The 21,429-nt window shown below is 39.5% G+C and overlaps 1 protein-coding gene across 11 annotated transcripts in view; it reads left to right on the top strand.

Annotated features, from left to right (window-relative positions):
- The window catches only part of ADCY7 (adenylate cyclase 7), a 134,469-nt gene that overhangs the window by 70,947 nt on the left and 42,093 nt on the right, over nt 1-21,429 (top strand). For all 11 annotated transcript variants that reach the window (XM_074211366.1, XM_074211362.1, XM_074211360.1 and 8 more), the window contains 5 exons: nt 1,208-1,356; nt 6,643-6,754; nt 6,962-7,089; nt 8,072-8,230; nt 9,173-9,305. In XM_074211366.1, the coding sequence (XP_074067467.1) occupies nt 1,208-1,356; nt 6,643-6,754; nt 6,962-7,089; nt 8,072-8,230; nt 9,173-9,305 (681 nt within the window). The remainder of the gene's footprint in view (nt 1-1,207; nt 1,357-6,642; nt 6,755-6,961; nt 7,090-8,071; nt 8,231-9,172; nt 9,306-21,429) is intronic.

Here is a 21,429-nt window from a genome sequence, read left to right as displayed (position 1 = left end):
TTGGCTCCTTCCCAGATACTTTATGGACATTCTTGCCTTTGCTGATCCTTTTCTCCCTGCTTGGACACTCTTTCCATTTCCCATATGGTATCTATTCTTTTAAGGACCAGTTCAAACCTCACCTCCTGTAGAAGTCTCCTTCAGCTACCTTTTGCTATATATTTTATTAAAGGTGCCACATTTCCATGGGAGTATTAGTTCTGTTCAGGAACAGTTTATTACATTTTGTTCTTTACTTAGTTAATTCATACAATTCTCATTTTCTAAATTAGAGTGTAATTCATGGGGCAAATCTCTTAACTGTTTTGGGTTTCATTATCCCATCTGTAAAGTGAGGGGTTTAGATTAGATGATTACTAAAAACTAGTGATTTAAAGTGAGACCATATATTCTCCCCTTATGCATAAAAGAGTATTTTATAAATGCTTATAGAGTTGCCTTGATAAGTAAGCCTTTGGGCCAAGTAGAAAAAACTTGGAATATGATGGTCATATGTGAAAAAAGCAGGTAGATATATTACTATTTAAAATATTTTTATTCATTTTGTTAGAAATTTTCCCAACTACATTAAAAAATCCTAACAATCAGTTAAAAAAAATTTGAGTTCCAAATTCTCTCTCTCTCTCCCCCTAATATCCCTTCTTGAGATGGCAAGTGATTTGATATTGATTATATCTGTAGTCATGTAAAATGTTAGCTATGATTCAGGAGAAAACATATACAAAGTAAAATTATAAAAATGAAGCCAAAAAAAAGTATGTTTCAATTAGTACTTAGAGTTTCCCAGTCTTCACTCTGGAGGTGGTAGCATTTTTCATCATGGGTTTTTGGTAATTGTAGCAGTACAGGATTCAGAGTTCAGAAAGGATCTTAGGTTTCCAGTCTCTTTGTGTTCTATTTGACCCAAGAGTATAGTACTAGGATCAAAAGGTAGAATTTACTGGGAGGTAGATCAGTATGAGAAAGAATTTCCTAGGAAGAGTTTATCCAATGATAGAATGAACGGGCTGCCTTGGGAGGTAATGAGTTTCTCCATTCCTGGAGTTTTTTAATCAGAGGCTAGATGACTTCTTGTTAGGTAGGTTATAGAGAGGTTGCCTGGTGTGTGTATTTGAGTGTGTGTGTGTGTGTGTGTGTGTTGGGGGGCCCACAAGATGTCCCCTGGCATCCCTTTTTCTTTGAAATTCTCTAATTCTCTTCTCCTCAGGAGAACCTGCTGCTCTCAGTATTACCAGCTCATATCTCCATGGGAATGAAATTGGCTATCATTGAACGGCTCAAGGAGAACAACGACAGACGCAGTATGCCTGACAACAATTTTCATAGTCTCTATGTCAAACGGCACCAGAATGTGAGGTGAGGATCTGGGTGGTTACAAGTATGCCATGCTCAGGGTGTGAGATCTGCTCATGGGAGAGAAGGTTGGGCAGGTAGGCTAGAACCATCTATGGAGGTCCATGAATACCAGAGTCCAGTTTATATTTTATTCAGAAAACATGGAGCCTTTGGAGTAGAGGTGTGACATCATCAGAGCTGTACCTTAGGAATGTTAGTTGGGCAATAATATGGATGATTGGTTGGACTGGGCAGGAGAGGGACTTTAATCAGGATGACCAAGAAGGAGGCTGATATAACAGTATTGTGAAAATAGATGAGGGCCTGAACTATAGTGATCACAATGAGAATGGAAAGAAAGCAATGGATACTCAAGATATGAAGTTAGATATAACAAGACTGGGCAATTGAATGAATATGAGGGAGAATTGAAGAAAAACACTCCAAGTTTACCCTCAATAGAAATAGAGGAATTAGGGGAGAATTAACTTTAAGAGAGAAGATACTGAGTTAGTTTTATATGTATTGAGTTTGGGGTGCTGAATAAAATCTAGGTATAGATTTCTAGTAGGCAGTACAACTAAGTTTTGGGAAGGTATTGAGGGTTGAAATATAAAAATGATTTTGGAGTCATCTTCATAGCGGTGACAACTCCACATTAATTCCTCCATTAATGTGGAGGAAATTGCTAAAAGAGATAGAGGAGAGAAGAGGAGGGGGAAAAAAGCCATGATGGGGCGGAATAGGATAAAGTACTAAAATGAGCAATAAAGTCCATTTTATAAGAATTCAGTGAAGAGACATCACAAGGATGGCTGGAGCAATAAGAGAGGCCTGTGTGGAGGAGGGGACTAGCTTTGACTTTGAAACTCTAGGAGAATTTTTATAAATGAGGAGGGAATTTAGTAGATCAGGGTCAGGGACAAAGTCAGGGCGAGGGAAGCCAGCATGAGCAGGGGTACACAAGCAGGAATGATGATATGTTGTGGAGATAGTGAGTAGGCCAGTGTGGCTAGAGCAGAAGGCCTAAGTTTCTAGAATCATTGGGTTTATTGGTGGACATTATGTGGTTGATCTCTTTCAGCTGCACACTTAGGAAACCACAAACATCATCTGTGTTATATTATATTTTTATTTATTTTGTTAATTTTTCTCAATTACATTTTAATCTGGTTCCCTTGGGTTTTGGTCAGGAGTTTGAGACTTCTGTTATAGTGTAACTCCTCACCCCCCATTTTACTGACAGGGTTTCTTCCCTTGACTTCAGAGACATCATATCTTCCTCTTCCTTTGTGTTTTCATTATCTTTCTGATCCAGGTGTCTTCCCAGGGGCTTGTCTATTCTCTTTCCCTTGATCATCTCAGACCAATTCCCATAGCTTTAACTACCACTTCTATGTAGGTGATTCCTACATCTGTGGGTAGGTATGACCTCTTTTCTAAGCTTCAGACCCCTTCTCCAACTGCCTTCAGGACATCTCCACCTCTATGTCTTATCAGCACCTTAATCCCAATTAGTTTTAAAGTGATCATAGTCTCTTAAATTTCCTCCTGCTTCTGACTTCACTATTTCTGTCTGTGGCTCCCCAGTCACCTGTCTGTCAACTACTATCTATTAAGTGCTGGGGAATGTTGAGAAAGTTAAAAAGAAAAAAAAGCTCTGGCCTCTTATGTTTGTGACCATAGGATTATCTTTGATTTTTTTTTTCCTTTCTCTCAATTCTCATATAATCCCATTAGTTCCATCCCTGCACCATTTCTTATATTGGACCCTTCCCTGTTTTCTCATGCCCTCTGTGGCTCCCTACTGGCTTCTATGTAAGTCTCATATCTCATGATTTCTTGATCTCTTTTGCACACCCTGGGCTTCAGCTGGTCTGGACATGGTCATATCATCAACATCAGGAAGGGAGCTGAGGCCTGCCTGGAGCCCAGAAAGACTTCTCTACATTTTTATCTTTTGAATTCTTACCTGTCCTTTAAAACTCAACTTAGATGCCCCCATGACTGAGAAGCCTCCCCTCATTTCTCGGCTTCTGAAACCTCCCCCCCTTAAAGGACAGGATTGGGCTCTTTCTCAGCTAAACTTTGGCTCTTCCCCAGCTTCGAGTACAGTGATGGAATACACCAAAGACTTAATAAATGCTTATGAATGCCATAGCCTGAGGATTGCAGTGAGTGGGTCTTCTGATTTCAGAATACTATGCTCTTACAGAGTGAGGAGATTAAGACTTACCTGACTTCCTACTTCCTGTTCTCTTCAATCACCTTTTCTCTTTTTATCCAGATCTGTTCTCCATTTTTGCACTAGAGATGTTAAGATCCTAGTGCTGCCTGTCAGATGGGGGAGCCCTGGGAAATAAGGATGGAATCAAATCAGATTGTGAAAGAGGGCTTTCTCCCTTTTTTTCTCTTTCCCTTTGTCTTTTCTACTCTCATTCATTTTCCAATTCCAGTGGACCTCAGGGGTAGGGTCATCAAGGTTGATTGTCTAAAGAGATGGACTTAGTCTTTGGAAGGTTGGGACCACTCTAGTTCTTCCCCACAGAAACTGTTGACTGACAGGTGGATAAGGTGCCACAGACAGAAATAGTGAAGTCAGGAGCAGGAGACTGTTGGCCCCCAGAAAGCTCTAATTGAGAGGCAAACCTGGGAAGGGGGACAGTGGTGGAGGGAGAGAAAGGATGGAGTGGGGCACAATGCAACCTAGATACTTGTTCTGGAGCTCTCTACACCTTCATCATGGGTGCTCTGAGTCTGGCAGACATGATCTCATTCACCTCACAGCAGCTCAGACAAAGCAGAACAGGGCAGGCACACCTCCCCAAGATGGCCTAGCCTTGTTGGCTGGGAAAGTGGAAGGTACTTATTACTGTGAAAGCCAGGGGGAGGCCCTGCCTGCTTTTAAAGCGTCTAACTTCTGGGCTCACAGAGAAGGGAGCTGAGACCTTAAAGGTGATTCAAATGGCTTACAATCATTCAGGGGCCTAATTGTGAATCCAGGCCCCTTCTGTGGTTCTTGCTGCCTGTCCCTCCTGATCGTGGGCCCATGATCCTGGAACACAGAAACATATAGCCAAGATACACTGCTTAGGAGATTTAGCTTTCCTTACACAAGGGTACTGGGGAAGTGTCTCCAATCTATCATGTTCCTTAAAAGCACCTTTCTTCTCTGACCTTCAGGCCTGGCAATTGTGGCCTTCTATAATGTGACTCCAGTTTACCTCAGCCTCACCTTCTATCCCTCTTGTGCTTTTCATCATAGCCAAAGTGAATGTTCTCCAACTGCACCTGCCCTCTCTCTCTCTGCTCCATAGCTATTCCCCAGCCTCCTCCTGCTGCCCATTCTTATCTTTGTCCCAAGGCTTCTCTCAATACTCCTGCCCTCTCCCCTCTCGGTTTCAAGCTGCTCCTCATCCTCTTCCTGCCCTATCCCCTCTCTGCTCCATAACTTCTTGTCTTTGCCTCAAAGTTGCTCCCTGGTCTCCTTTTGCTCTCTTCCCTTTCTGCTCCAGAGCTGCTCTCCATACTCCTGCCCTCTCCTCTCTTGGCTTCATAGCTGCTCCTCATCTCCTCCTGCCCACTCTTGTCTTTGCCTCAAAGCTGCTCCCTGGTCTCCTTCTGCCTTCTCCTCTCTCTGCTCCCAGAGCTGTTCCCCATACTTCTCCTGCCTACTCTTGTCTTTGCCCCAAAGCTGCTTCCCTGGTCTCTTCCTGCCTCTCAAATCACTGAGCCTTTGCTCACACTGTTACCCTGGATGAACTCTTCTATTCATTTCCTTCAACTGTAATCCCTCACTTCCTTCAAGGTCCAACTCAAAGGTTGACTCCTCCAGGAAGCCTTCCTTGAATCTGAAAGTGATTGACTCCTCAAATGTCTTATAGCATGTTGCTTGAATTTCTCCTTTGTATTTATTGCATTTAAAATTTTTTTTTATACTTATGTCCTTATTAACTTGAAAGTTTTTTGAGGCAATGGGTAGCATAGTGGAGATGAGTGGGGGACCTGGAGTGAGGAAGTCTTGGATTCAAATCCTGCCTCCCACATTTAATAGATGTATGATCCTGGCAAGTCACTTAACTTCTCTAAAATGGGAATAATGTAAAAATACCTCTTTCCAGGGTTTGTGAAGATAACAAATATAAAGTGCTTTGTAAACCTTAAAGGTTTACATGGGAGGGTGACTTACCTTGGAATTACTAATAATAATAATGATAATTACTATTATTATTGCTGAGGAAAAAGAACTCTGTTTCTGCTATCATTATTTGCTTAACTCCAAACACAGTGCCTTGAACATAGTACATTAGATCTTCAGTAAATATTTATTGAATTGAATTTGTTGGATACCCCCAAAAGGTAAAGGTTTCTACCAAGCTTGAAGTCCTTCATCTGCCTGGCAGGAGAAATAAGGACAGGAGAACCCATATCCTTATCCAGAAAACAGATTCTGCTGTGCAGGGGAAGCCATTTGGGTTGGAGATGGGGAGATAAGAGGAGTGAGGTGGTAGAATTAGAAATTAATTACATCAAATATAGTCACTTATTCCTTCACAGTTTGTTCTGGGCATTGTTCCAATATTCTCTCAATATTCCCATTATGCTTGGGAGATACAAATTAATTTTAGTATTATCCTTGCCAAAGCATATGAGAAGCAGTGTTGCATAGTAAATAGATGGATACTCTTACAGTCAGAAAGACCTGAGTAGCTTTCTCTTTTGATAGACCCAGACAAGAATAATTCTAAGCTTTCCACACAAAACTCTCCATCTTATATGTTCCAGAGCCGCATAGAAATGAGGTAGCATATAATGGGATGAATTTTGAGTCACTGGACCTGACTTAGAATCTCTTTTCTGTTACTAAATGAGTGACTTTAGATTAGTTATGTTTTTTCTGAAACTCACTGTCTTCATCTAGAAAATGATAGGACTGGATTTTGATGATCTTTAAGGTTCCTTTTTGCTTTGAAGTGACCATAAGACTTCTAGATGACTTGACCCCTGCAGCCCTTCATTAACAGAGAATTCAGAGTCAAGTTTATTTGATACTTGGAAACAGGGTTGGAACTGCTGAAGTTTTCTTTGGAGAAACCAAGTGACGTTATTAGAGCCTGAGCTTTGAGACTTCCAGTCATGTTTGCTGACATGCTAAGATGTAGCATATATTTGTGCCCATCATCTTTGTGTTTATGCCTGTCAATCCCCTGTTTGTACTGACATTGTGACCATTGATTGTTTCATGTGGAAAAATTGGGGGGCATGTTAGTGGCTGCCTGATTATAAGCCTGCTTTGTGGTTGTATAGCATCCTGTATGCAGACATCGTGGGTTTTACCCGTCTGGCCAGTGACTGTTCTCCTAAGGAGCTTGTGGTGATGCTGAATGAGCTCTTTGGAAAGTTTGACCAGATAGCCAAGGTAAGTCACCCTCCCATGTGTGCTGGGTAGGGCAGGGATTGAACCTGTACTTCATATTAATACTCTATTAGTGCTTTGGTTTAAAGAGAAGCTGTTCTGGGGGGTGGTAAGAAGACTCTTTGGAGCAGGGCTCAAGAAGACTGGGTTCTAATCTCATTCAAGTTTCCTAATTAGCTACATAGCTTCAGTAAGTCATTTACTTTGCAGGAAAATGAGTGTATGAGGATCAAGATTTTGGGGGACTGCTATTACTGTGTTTCTGGTTTGCCAGTATCCTTGCCAACTCATGCCAGGAACTGTGTGAAGATGGGACTTGATATGTGTGAAGCCATCAAGTAGGTTCTTGGGGTTGCATAGGGTGGAGGGAGGGTGCTGTTACAGCAAAGACATTTGTCATCTATCTTGCTCTTCTCCTGGAATTCTTCAACTCCAAAGTTTCAGGCAGAGCCAATAGATTGAGCAGAGTAGATGTGAGATTCCATGTGAACGTTGAGAAAGCACAGAGGCAGAGAATAGAAGTAATAATTTCAGGCCATGCATTGTTTCCTTTAAGAATTCCTCTTTGACTATATTAGAAGGTAACAGGAAGAACTTTTTGATTTGGGAGCCCATATCAAAATTGATATTTTAATTGTGATAATCAAAATTCCTCCCTTCCTCCCCCAATTTCTCTGAGCCTATTCAAATTCTGCTCATATTTCAAGAACTTGTCCAAATTCCACCAGTTCTGGGAAGCTTTCCATGACTGCTTCTGCTCCCAGGGATCCTTTCCTTTCTCCTATAGCACTTATTCTGTATAAGTAAACATTTAACACTTTGGTCCATAAGAGAGAGTCCAGTGGAATAGGCTATCCCTATCCTATTAATGTCTCATGGGATAGAGGGATTCTTTCTTTGACACTATCTGCATAACTGTTTCATATCTCAATATCCTTGGCAATTCTCTTATTCTTTTAAAAAGTTGCCGAGGTAGAGTTGATTGTTAATAGTGGAGGGAGTTGCTACAATCACTATGTTTCTATTGTCTTATGTTCTTCTTTAGTTGCCTTCTGTATCAATTTTGTCTAATCTACAAGTTTGTGGGCTCCCAAAGGGAATAGACCGTGCTTTCTCTTTTTCTCTGAAACAGTGCCTATTCCCTGGTGGGCAGGACAGGAGTTTCTTGAAAAAATGTTTATTTATCTGGTGGCTGAATTTCTAGTTGGGTACCATCTAGGATTAAGAAGATCCTGAGTGATTTGAAGCTAAGGGAGTCATGAGATTGATTGGGGCCTTGTTGTTTATCATGAGGTCCTGACATTTCCTTGTTGTCCACAGGCAAGTGAGGGAGGCCACAGGGGTAGACATTAACATGAGAGTGGGCATCCACTCTGGAAATGTGCTCTGTGGGGTCATCGGCCTTCGAAAGTGGCAGTATGATGTGTGGTCCCATGATGTCTCTTTGGCCAACCGAATGGAGTCAGCTGGGGTCCCTGGGTAAGAACTATCCGTAAGGTAAAGTGAGGGATTTAGGCTTCACATTCCCTTTTTTTTCCTCAGTCTCCATATCTGGACCCTCAACTCCTAGAGATTTTGCTTGCCTACTAGCCCATTTATCTTTATCCCTGGGCTTGAAGATATGGTTCAATGATGAGAGCTCTGACTTATTACTGGCCAATTTCCTCTTCCATCTTTAAAATGGGGGGTTTGACTCAAGAGATCTCTGATGTCCTTTCCAATGCTGGCATATTATGTGCTGGATTCCGTGGTTCTAAATCAGTCCATTAAGAGGGCTTTTATTGCTAAGAGTGGACAGAAGATGAACAGAGGATGAATAATTTCCCTCTTTTGTGACAGTGGATATCTTTTTAACAACCTGACCTCAGTTTCCCCAATTATAAATTGTAAGATTTGGACTAAATCCTCCTTTCCAATTTTGGCATTCTGTGATCCTATATTCATCAAATTAGAATGGCACAAGATATGGACCTTTCTAGAGGCAGGAAAATGAATAAGACTTTGTGACTGTCTAGCTCTCCTTCCCACCCCAACTTCTCTCTCCTTCTCTTCTCTTCTCCCTCCTCCTCTTCCCTCCTTCCCTCCTTCCCTCCTTCCCTCCTTCCTTCCTTCCTTCCTTCCTTCCTTCCTTCCTTCCTTCCTTCCTTCCTTCCTTCCTTCCTTCCTTCCTTCCTTCCCTCTTTCCTTCCTTCTTTCCTTCCCTCCCTCAATTCTTACCACAATCCATCAAGATGTACCACTTTTTCCTTCTCAAATAAAGCTTTATTTTGTGATAGGGATAGGGGACATGGAATCTAAACATCTGTAGCTTTCCTTGCACCAGAAAAGCTCAGGATGACTAAATTAGGTTGAGAGACTCTCCTTGGAGGATTGTGAGCATATGTGGTTTGAATTCCTTTTTCTCCACATTCTTCTCTGCAGCCGAGTGCACATCACTGAAGCTACATTAAACCATCTGGACAAAGCATATGAAGTGGAGGAGGGGAATGGACAACAGAGAGACCCCTACTTGAAGGAGATGAACATTCAGACCTACTTGGTCATAGACCCTCGGGTATGTTCAGTTCCTTCTTCCACTCTTAGGGAGTCTGTGGTCTATGAATGGGGAAGAATGCATTGATTCACTAGGACCATATTGATGAAAAGGAGGTTTCTTGTTGTTGTACAGCAGTGTCTGCCTCAAAGGGCTTCAAGCCATTTCCAGGGCCCAGGGTATCTTCCATCTCACTTCCCTTTTATTGGCTTACTTAGCCTTGGAAATTTGTGAATCATAACTGTATAGTTCAGCAGACACACCATTTAACTAAGCACCTGTTGTGGGCAGAGCCCCAGGCTGGGTACCAGTGGTGATCCAGAACTCAAAAGAAAGAGTCTCTAACTGTTTAGAGTTTAGTAAGAGGATAAAGCCCAACCATGATAGCTGTAGTACATGTCACATGATAAAGGGAGTACCAATAGAAGGAAAGGGTGTGGAATGCAAGGGGGAGCAGGGAGAAGTTTCCTGCCTTTGGGGCTCTTTGAAAAGGCCAGTGCGGGGGAAGGAATCAGAGCAGTAAAAAATGCTGGTAGGACTGGAAGGAGTATGTGTATGAGTGTGTGTGTGCATGAGACAATTAGTGTGTGAGAGAGAGTGTGTGTTTGAGCATGTGTTTGTGTGAGTGCTTGTATGTGTGTGTGTGTGTGTGTGTGAGAGAGAGAGAGAGAGAGAGAGAGAGAGAGAGAGAGAGAGAGAGAGAGAGAGAGAGGAGAAACAGAGTAAGTATAGGATGGAGAATTTGTTTATCCATTTGTCACAGATTCCAGAGAGCTCTCACTTTTTCTAGACTTTTGACAACAAATGATACTCTTCTATTAGACAGCTCAGTTTTGAAGCAAGGGAATGTGTTCCAATAGTTGGTGGGCAGACACCCACCTTAGCCTGTCTTGGTTTTCCCTCCTATCTCTCTCTCCTTTTCTTTTCCCTTTCTCTTCTGTTGTCAGATGGACCTCAGATTCCTCAGTTGAGTCTTTGCTTTTAAGCAAGTCTCTTCTGTACTTTTAAATGAGCAGGAGATGGAGTTTCCAGCTCATCTCCTATTTCATCTGTTGTTTTCCAGTTATGTTTTCTCATGAAATTTATAGGAGCCACAACTCTGGTGCTGAATTGCTGAATCTAGCAATTGATGAGTCCAGCACACTTAGTTTACTCATTTACTGAGAACTAAAGTCTAGATCAGAGAAAGGACTTTGCTTAGGGTCACATAGGTAGTAGGGAGTAGACTTGGGGTTTGAATCCAGGTTCTCTGAATTCAATGCCAGCATTTCTTTTTGAGAATAGCACTGTCTCAGTACAATTTTTTTTTTTTTTACATTTAACCTAATTTTATTCATGCTTGCTTTGGGATGGGGAGTAGATCATTCAGTAAAAATGTACAGTAAAAACAAAATATGTCTTACCATATGCAACTTTTAACCTACAATAATGATGTACCTTAATTACATTCATGCACACAAGTCTAACATTACAATTTTTTAAAAAAAATAAACACAGTAAAGACTTCTAGGAGCATTTTATAATAAAGTAATTCCTAATTTTTCTTTATAGATAGATCAAACACCTCCAAAATACAAATTCCTATACACAGTGAGCGCTTTACTTAAAATGAACACTTAAGTAAATTAAGTACATGGACAGCCTCAGAACAAGCTGACATTATAATATTCAGCTAGGTAGGCAACAAACCATAGTACCAATTGGAAAAACTTTATTTGCAAATAAATTTCAAAAAACTAAGTTAACTTTCTATAATTAAATACAGAAAATATACTGATTTGCTAAAATAAATAAGATGTGGTATATTAACACTTCACTATAAAGAATTCATACCAGAACACTTATAAACAGTGAATGATTCTTATTAAAAAGTTACTATAATAACACTGTCTAAATAGAAGTGCATATTGTGAAGCACTATGGGTGGTACATGTTTTGACATATCTTTCTGTTACCTCGAGGTAGATAACACATGTGTACCAAATTCATCAGCACAGTTTTTTAAAAAGAAGTTTACCCTCTCCAGTCTATTGCCTAGTCGCTGAACATTTTTCTTTTTTAATCTGTAAAAACCTTTAATGAATGCTTGTTCAAGGGTCTTTTATGGAAGAGGCAGCAGTAGGATCATAGGTTTTCAGAATTGAAAGAGATCATAGAGATGAAGTTCCCTCCATTTAATAAATGAGAAAGTAGAGATTTAAGGAAAGCAACATCACAGAGTCCTACAAGTAGCAAGTTAAGATTTGCATCTAAGTCTCTTGACTCCATTATGCCATCCAACAGCTACTGTTTGTCTACCATATCTGGTATCAGGCACAGACCTTGCTCAAAGTATAAGAAGACAAAATGGACATATGTGAAAGAGCAGTGTGAAAAACAAGATAGTATATAATTCAAGGCTGAGTTATATGGTAAGGACTCTATAGGACAGTTATGTTGAAGCAAATGAGACTTGAGGACCATTTAGTAGATTGGTTTTTTAAAAATTTTATTTATTTAAGACAATGGGGTTAAGAGTGACTTGCCCAAGGTCACATAGAGCTAGGCATTTATTAAGTGTCTGAGGTTGGTTTTGAACTTAGATCCTCCTGACTCCAGGACCAGTGCTCTATCCACTGCATTGCCTCTATGTGATAGATTGTTGATCCTTAGTCTCTGCCTTCACCTCACCATGCCTCCAGTTATTTCAAGTTATTCTCCCCAGCTCCCTAATTCTGTATACAAAATCATTTTATTTAAATAAATAAGGACTTGATACAGTGGAAAGAGCACTAAATTTGGAATCAGAGAACTGTTTGAATACTTTTGCTACTTTATTGCTTGTATGATCTCAGGCAAGTCACTTTCTTTGCTCTGGGTCTCAGTTTCTTCTCAGTAACATAGGGGGAGGGACTTGGAGGTCCCTTCCAGGTCTAAACACGTGATCCTATTGTACCTATACATGATGGTATCTCTCCAGCACCAGGAGTTCTGGGTGATGGAGAGTATGCACTGAGAGATCCAGAGCTGTCCCAGGACTGAGGTTCTGAAGATGATTGACTGATCTGGCTCCTTTGGTGTTTGTTTCCTTCATGACTAGAGTTCCACCTTTATTCTGGGGAATCACAGGATGGACAGTGGTTTTTGACTCTGAGTCATGGTTTTTTGACTGTTACTTTAAATTTCCATTTGAAACAATTTATCTTTAAATTGTCTGTCTCCGTGTCCCTCTGCAAGTGTCATTTGTCCCAAGGGCTTTGCTCTTACAAGGGACTGGAGTCAGGATGTCATATTTTTACGAGTGAGTCCCCATAGTCAGGTCAGGGAAGATTGATTATATCCTCAGACAATGAAGTCTAGTGTGTGACCTGATACCATGGTGTGAAGGACAGAGTTTGGGAGAGAACCTAGATTTTTCTGTTCTCAAGCTTCATCCTTATCTTTCTTCTTGTAACGGCCTGCATGGTCCTTCTCACATGGTTTGGGGTTGAGGGCTTTTCCCCTACCGCAGCACATGCCTGGACAAACAGAATTATTTTCCACACAAGAGGCCAGCAAGTCTGTATGTGGCTTTGGTGACTCATTCTTGGGGCTCTGACAAGAATGTCGTCAATCTGTTTTCAAGCTTTCTCCCTCTGCCCCAGCGGCACATCAAGGTCTACTTTAAAGACCCAGCCGTTAAGTGTTTGGATGAATCGGGCGCATCAAAACAAGACTGTCCAGTTTCTCATTTCTAGATGCCTGGGCCTGTGGCCAAAGATCTGTGGGCTCAGCTGGTCTTAGTTACCACTACTGAAAAATGGGAAGACAGACCTCTGTGTCTTATGCTGAAGTCACTATCTGTTTCCTTCTCCCCCAACCAGTGGTAGAAATCTTTGATGAACTGGAAAGACCCTCATTTTTGATAAGAGGAGGAACCTGAGGCCTAGGGAGGGGAAATTATTTGCTGAAGGTCACAGTCAGGGAATAGAAGAACAAAGACTAGAATGCAGGTGCACTGATTCCTAAGCTATTGTTCTTTCCATCATCAGACTATTACCCTAAACAGTTACTATCTTGAGCTTCATTTTTATCATATTTTAAAGGTTTATAGTAGTTTTTGGATATACCTCTCCTTTGTCACCAAGAAAATGGAGTTAAGCAATGGGGACTGACAAAAAATATTGTTTACAGTGTATTTACAGTGTATTCATACCCTTATTCTTCCACATCTCTACTAAGAGGAGGAAAATATGTTTAGGTGTTTTTCATCATTTTGGTATGTGTATGTGTATGTATGTTTATATCTATATACATATATTGTATATGTGCAATGTTTATAATTGTGTTGTTTAGTCATTTTTTCAGTCATACTCAACTTTTTGTGACTGCATTTGGAGTTTTTTTTGGCAAAGATACTAGAAGAATTTGTGGTCTCCTTCTGCAGCTCCTTTTACACATGAGGAAACAGAGGCAAACAGGATTAAATGACTTGCCCAGGGTCACATAGTTGGTAAGTGTTTGAGGCTAGATTAAAATTTAGAGAGATGGAGTCAGCTAGGTGGTGTAGTAGATGGAGCACCAGCCCTGGAGTCAGGAGGACCTGAGTTCAAATCCGGCCTCAGACACTTAATAATGACCTAGCTGTGTGGCCTTGGGCAAGCCACTTAACTCCATTGCCTTGCAAAAATATACAAAAAAAAATTCAAAGAGATGAATCTTTCTAACTCCAAGTCTGTTACTTTATCCATTAGACCACCCATTTGCCCCTATATAATTGTATAATATATATTAAATGTACATATAATTCTATAGCCAAAGATTTGTAGGTTCATCTGGTCTCCAAATACCACTACTGAGAAATGGAAATACAGACCTCTGTGTCTTAACCTGAAAGCACTATCTTCTTCCTTTTCTCTTAAATAGTGATAGGAATCTTTGACAACTGGAAGGACCCTTAGAAACTGTTTAGACTAATCCTCTTATTTTTGATAAGAGGAGGTAACTGCAGAAACATATAATTATATGTGAAAATATAGTTTTGGGGCAGCTAGGTGGTACATAGAGCACCAACCCTGGAGTCAGGAGGACCTGAATATAAATCCAGCCTCAGACATTTGACACTTACTTACATTTGACACTTACTTGTTGATCCTTAGTCTCTGCCTTCTCCTCACCATGCCTCCAGTTATTTCAAGTTATTCTCCCTAGTTCCCCAATTCTGTATACAAAAATCATTTTATTTAAATAAATAAGGACTTGATACAGTGGAAAGAGCACTAAATTTGGAATCAGAGAACTGTTTGAATACTTCTGCTACTTTATTGCTTGTATGATCTCAGGCAAGTCACTTTCTTTGCTCTGGGTCTCAGTTTCTTCTCAGTAACATAGGGGGAGGGACTTGGAGGTCCCTTCCAGGTTTAAATACGTGATCCTATTGTACCTATACATGATGGTATCTCTCCAGCACCAGGAGTAACCTTGTGACCTTGGGCAAGTCACTTAACACTGGTTGCCTTTTATCCTGGGCCATCTCCAGTCATTCTGATTCATATCAGGCCACTGGACCCAGCTGTCTTCTGAGAACAAAGTGAGGCTGGTAACTTAGCACAGCACCCCCTCACTCAAATCTAATCCACTGGTTTGTCAAGGCATCACTTCCCTGATATCTTGGTCTTCTTCAAGAAGCATCATCATCATCATCATCAACACATAATTCCATATATGAAAATAATGTGGGATGCTTTATTTGTATGTGTATATACTATAGTAGATGACAGTAATTTACTACTATATATACTATATACATTATATATATACTTTATGCTGTAGTGTGTGTGTATACACACACAGACACATACATTATTCTCCAGGTTCTCATTACTGCCTCCTATATCAGTTCATGCAGATCTTCCAAATTTGCGTGAATTTCTCATATCTATTCTTTCTTATGGAGCACTGGTATTCTGTTATGTTCTTGTGTCACAATTTGTAAGCCATTCCTCTGTTAGTAAGCAGTCACATTGTTTCCAGGTTTTTGCTCCTACAAAGAATAGGGCTTGATTTGATACAGAAATACCCAACTAGTTTAGGCTAGCTTGACCTATTGTGTTGTAATAAGATTATTGGTTTTAGAATTAGGAAGAATGGGGTTGAGTCATTTCCTCTTGTATGAATGCCAGCTCCATTATCTTTAAAATAGAACTAAGAATCTAATCTCTCCTCCACTCAGTTGTTCAAAGTGTCAGCCCTTGTCACTCCCTACTCAATAAATGTCAATGGCTCCCTGTTACCTCCAGATCAAATATAAAATATAATCTTTGGCATTTAAAACCTTTTTCAGCCTGCCTCTTTCCAGTTTTCTTTTGTATATTTCTTCCTTCTATGTATTATTTGAACCTGTCTCTGGACTACTAACTGATGCTCAAACAGGACATGCCATCTCCTGCCTCCTTACCTTTTTTTTTGACCATCCTCTAGGCCTGAATTGCTCTTCCTCTTCACTTCTTTCTCTTTACCTCTCCCTCTTGGCTCCCTACAGATAGCTCCTTTTCCTCTGAGATTACCTTTACATTTACATTTTATATATATTGTATGTTCATAAGCATGTAGTTCCCTCCCTCCATTTGAATGTGAGCTTCTTGAGGGCAGGGACCCTAGCTTTTACCTTTCTTTGAATCCCTAGATCTTAGTGTAGTAATTGACTACAGTAAGTGATTAATTAGAACTGATATGCACTAATAATAGTATTAATCACAGTAAATGATTAATAAGAACTGATTTTCACTCTCCATGAGTATTGACTCAGAAAATAGTGAGGAGTGGAGACAAAAAAAAACCCTTTGCAACAAATTATTTTTTCCATCAATGACAGTGGAATCCCCATATTTGAAGTGTTATATAGTCCCTTGTGTGATGAAAAAGAATTAGTCATAAGGAAAATAAAGATTGAATGAGCAACTGAGCAGATCAAGGATACCCAGAAAAGACTCATGTTAGAAGAAATAGAATTCTGATGCTGCTGAGAGACATGATTCTAAAGATATCTGGAAAAAAGATATCAAATATTTCTGAAAAATCATGACTTCTCAAAAAGATGATTGATTTGATATCAGCAACTAAACCCATATGCCTTCTTTTTCTTTTTCTTTATTAATAGTATTTTTTCATTAGTATTTCTTTTTCTTTCTTAATAGTAATTCATTTTTTCAAGATTTTGAGTTTTAGATATTTCCCCTTCTTTCCCTGCCCTCTTCTAAAATGGTAGGCAGTTTGATATAGTTTATACATGTACTATCATATAAAGCATATTTCCATATTATTCTTAGTTGTGGAAGAAGAAGCAGTTCAAAAGGAAAAAAATGACAAAGAATGAAGTAATTGAAAAAATATATTTCAATCTGCATTCAGAGTCTGTCAGTTCTTTATCTGAATATGGATAACATTTTCCTTCATGAGTCCTTTGACATGGATCATTGTGTTGTTAGAAGAACTGGATCATTCACAATTGATCATTATACAATGTTGCTGATATGGTGTACATTGTTTTTCCTGGTTCTACTCATTTCTCTGCAAAGGTTTGTATAAGTGTTTCAGGTTTTTCTGAAATATGCCTGTTCATCATGTCTACCTTTTTATGCTTCTTGACTCCTGTGTCAGATTTTCAAATCAACTCCGGAATTTTCATCAAGAATGCTTGAAAGTTCTCTATTTTCATTAAAGGCTCATCGCCCCCCCCCCCCACTTTGAGTATAATAATAGGTAGTTTATTATTGTCGGTTGTAATTCTAGGCTTTTTGCTTTCTAGAATATTAATATTTTAAACTCTTTGCTCCTTTTAGTAGTGGCTGCTAAATCTTGAATGATTCTGATTGTACTTTGTATTTGAATTCCTTCTTTCTGTCCGCTTACAGCATATTTTCTTTGACTTAGGGGTTCTAGATTTTGCTTGTAACATTTCTGGAAATTTTCATTTTGAAATTTCAGGAAGTAACTTAATTCTTCTACTTTGTTCTTTATTTCAAAGATATCTGAGTGGTTTTCTTTTATGATTTCTTAAAATATGATGTCAAAGCTCTTTTTTAAATCACGGCTTTCAACTTGGTTTTATTATTTTTGGAAATCTCATGAAATCATTGCCTTCCAGTTGACTGATTATAATTTTCAAGAGTTATTTTCTTCAGTATATTTTTTCATATATTTCTCCTTTTCCTATTTTTCCTAGCTTTCACTTATTTTCCTATTTTCCCTCTATACTCTCATTTAGTTTTAAAATAATAATAATAATATAATTAATAATAATAACAAACTATTTTACTCTTCTAGTCATTCTTATTGGACTTGCTTCTAAGCTGTATTTATCTTTGGAATTTTTTATAGAGGTTTTCAAGTCACTGTTTTCTGTATTTGTATCTTGAGTTTACTTTTTACTTTTTTGCTTTTACGGTTGGGTTCCTTTTTTTTAATCATTCTTTCAGACTATTTCTTGATTTGGATTGATGTTAGTCAGCAGTTCTTGGGGAAAAATGTTCAGCCTGGAGCTTTGCATCCTCTTATGTTCTTTTGCTGCTTTCACAGGTCAGGATGGGTGCCTGCAGGCTTTTGGTGCTCTGAAAGTGGCATCTGGGTGGAAGTCTGCTCATTGATCTGACCCTCTGCAAGTTCCTAAAGACAGGTTTGAGTCTTGTTGGCTTGTTGATCAGAGTTTTAGTAGACAGCTGCTGGACTTAGTTACTGTTAGCCTACTGGGATGTTCTATAGGCTGAGAGTAACTGAACTGCTAGATCCTCTTTGGTTTAGGATTCCTGCCTTGGTTATTTTGTCACAGGCTTAGATGCTAGACTAAAGGCTAGAAACAAGTTACCTGCATACTCCTGGGAACAGAGCCCACACAGTTACATTTTTAGAGCTTGTTTTTTGCTCAGGATACAGGTAAGGCCAACACTCAAAATTGCTTCTCTCTGCCCTGTATCTGTGGCTGAGAACTGGGTGGTGGATGACAAAGCTGTTAGGTGGTATCCACTCCCAGTACCTAGTAGTATTTTATGGATTCCTTGAGATCTTTTTCTGTCCTAGTGCTTCCTAACCTGGTTCTCTGTCTCTATTCTTCAGTCTGTGGGGACTGAAATGCTTCTTAATGAAATACACACTGTGTTCTATCCAGATCCCATCCTCAGTTTCCCATCCTCATTTTTATTTTCCCCTAAGTTGTCTTTGGCTGGATAAATGATGAACTGTCACTTTTCTTTGACTTCCATGATCAGAATTAGTGTACTTTTGAGATCATTGAAGAGAAAGTGTGACAGGAAACTAAGTTAAATGACTTCTTGTCACTCTGCCATCCTGATTTTGCCTTAATTACATTACTGTGGCTGACATTTCTGTTGGGTCCAAAAAGGGCTTGTGAGATTTTATAAAATGCTGTGATGAAAGCTAAGTAAACTTTAGAGCAAGCCTCTGATCTACAATTCAATCAGAAAAAGTAAATTGGGTTATTCTGAAATGACCTCTCTTGGGGCGGCTAGGAGGCGCAGTGGATAAAGCACCAGCCCTTGAGTCAGGAGTACCAGGTTCAAATCTGGTCTCAGACATTTAATAATGACCTAGCTGTGTGGCCTTGGGTAAGCCACTTAACTCCATTTGCCTTGGGAAAAAAACCTAAAAAAAAATATAAAGAAATGACCTCTCTTTGCTGAAGCCAAAAAAATCTGTAGTAATCTCTGGTTTCTTCTCCCCCCCCCATATATTCACTAACAAACCCATTTAATAATATATCCTAGATTTTGTTAGGAAACAGTCAAGTTCATTGGCCTAAATTTCAGTGCCACTTTATTTCTTTTCTTTCTTCCCCTTCATATATGAAAACAGCATTCTCCATTCTCCAGAACATTTTTTCCTTTGTTATTTATATTTAAAATTTATTAATTATTTCTTTTAACATTATTCTAAAATTTTGAGTGCTAAATTCTCTCCTGCCCTCCCAGCCTTTGCTCATCCACTGATAAGAAAAGCAAAATGATATCAGTTATTCATATGAAGTCATACAAAGCATATCTCCATATTGTAAAAAAAGCAAAAAAAAATAAAGGGAGAAAATTAGATTTTAGTTTGCACTCAGAACTCCAGTTCTCTCTCTCTGGAGATGACAGCATTTTCCTTTTTCATCATGAGTCCTGTAGAATTGTCTATCACTTTATTGGATAAGCGTAGCAAAGTCTTTCACAATTGATCATTACAACATTTGTATTACTGTGCAAAATAATCATCTGGTTTTTCTCACTTCACTTTGCATCCTTTCATATAGGTTTTGCCATGTTTTTCTGAAACCACCACTTTTGATATTTTTTATAGTATAGTAGTACTCCATCACAATGATATATCTTAACTTGTTCAACTATTCCTTAGTTAAGGAGCATCTTCTCAGTATTCAATTCTTTGCCACCACAGAAAGAGATAGCATGAATATTTTTGTACATTTTAGTGCTTTTTCCTTTTCCTTTGATCTCTTTGAGGTATAGACCTAATTGTGGTATTACTGGGCCAATGGGCATGTACAATTTATAACACTTTGGGCATAGTTTCAAATTATTCACCAGAATGGTGGATCATTTCACAACTCAAGGAATTTTTTTAGCATGTCTATTTTCCCTTTTCCCCTATGAGCATCATCATTTCTGATGTGTGGGAATTTCAGAGTGTTTTTAATTTGCATTTCTCCAATCAATAATGAATTAAAGCATTTTTTTCTTATGACTACTGATAGATTTGATTTATTCTTTCTGAGTCCTATATGTTTACATGCTTTTACAATTTGTCATTTGAGAAATGGTTCTCATTATTATAAATTTGACTCAGGGGGACAGAATCAAGATGGCAGTGTGAAAGCAGGAATTCCTGGAAACTCATTCCCCCCCAAAACACCAAAAGCCATCAAATTATGACTCTAGCCAAAATTTAGGAGGGCAGAACCCACAGAAAGACTGTGAATTATACAATTTCCCAGTCCAAGACAACTTAGAAGTTCTAGAGAAAAGGTCTGTTCCACTGGGACCAGGGGTTGGGGGAAAAAAACCGCAGGATAGCCACAGCTGCAGCATAGCACAGTTGGACTAGGTATCTGGGTCCATGGCAGAGGGGGCAGTTTCTAGACCTCTTGTCCCAGGGATCATCAGGGACAGCTGAAAGGGGTGCTGAGAGAACTCTGCTGTACCAGAGTGAGTCTGGAGTGGAGCTCTGGCCTCATAGCAGCCCTGTGGTAAGAACCTGCAGGAGGAGTCAGCAGAGCCACCCAGAATGTCCAGAGCTCTCAGCCCACAGATGGGAAGGTGGTTGGGGGAGACTACAGAAGTCTCTCTGTTCTCCCTGGAGCAGGACTCAGTTGTTTGCCCACACTCAGATCCAGGTTGCAATTTGGGCCCCCACAACATCACCATAGTCAAGCAGGGACCATCCTCACAGCTTCAGGGCAGAGGGGAGGACCTGAACACAGGCAAGAGAGCAGTCAGAGCCTCTCATAAGACCTTGGAGGAATTAAGATTATCTATGGGTTGTCCCCCAAGCCTGCCAAAACCTTGGAAGTGCAGTAAATCAGTTATAAGATGTGGAAATGAGCAAACAACAGAAAAAGAAGAATCTGACCATAGAAAATTACTTTGGTCCCATGGAGGACCAAAATACATACTTAGATGATGACAAAATCAAAGCTTCTGTATCCAAAACCTCCAAGAGAAATAGAAAATGAACTCGGGCTATGGATGAGCTCAAAAAAGACTTTGAAGGGATGGCTAGGTAGTGCAGTAAGATAGAGCACTGGCCGTGGAGTCAGGAGTACCTGAGTTCAAATCCAGCCTCAGACACTTAATAATTACCTAGCTGTGTGGCCTTGGACAAGCCACTTAACCCCATTGTCTTGCAAAAAAAGGACTTTGAAAAGCAATTAAGGGAGGTTGAGGAAAAATTAGGAGGAGAAATAAGAGTGATGCAGATAAATCATGAAAACCAAGTCAGCAACTTGGTGAAATACAAAAAAATACTGAAGAAAATAACATATTAAAAATCAGTTAGTCCAAATGGAAAAAAAGCAACACAAAAGGCAAATGAGGAGAAGAATGCCTTAAAAAGCAGAATTGGCCAGCTGGAAAAGGACATAAAAAGCTCTCTGAAGAAAATAAATCCTTCAAATGCAGAA

The sequence above is a fragment of the Macrotis lagotis genome, chromosome 1, assembly GCF_037893015.1.
Source record: "Macrotis lagotis isolate mMagLag1 chromosome 1, bilby.v1.9.chrom.fasta, whole genome shotgun sequence".
Classification (NCBI taxonomy): domain Eukaryota; kingdom Metazoa; phylum Chordata; class Mammalia; order Peramelemorphia; family Peramelidae; genus Macrotis; species Macrotis lagotis.
Note: the sequence above shows the minus strand (reverse complement) of the source record. Positions and strands in the feature narration are given on the sequence as shown.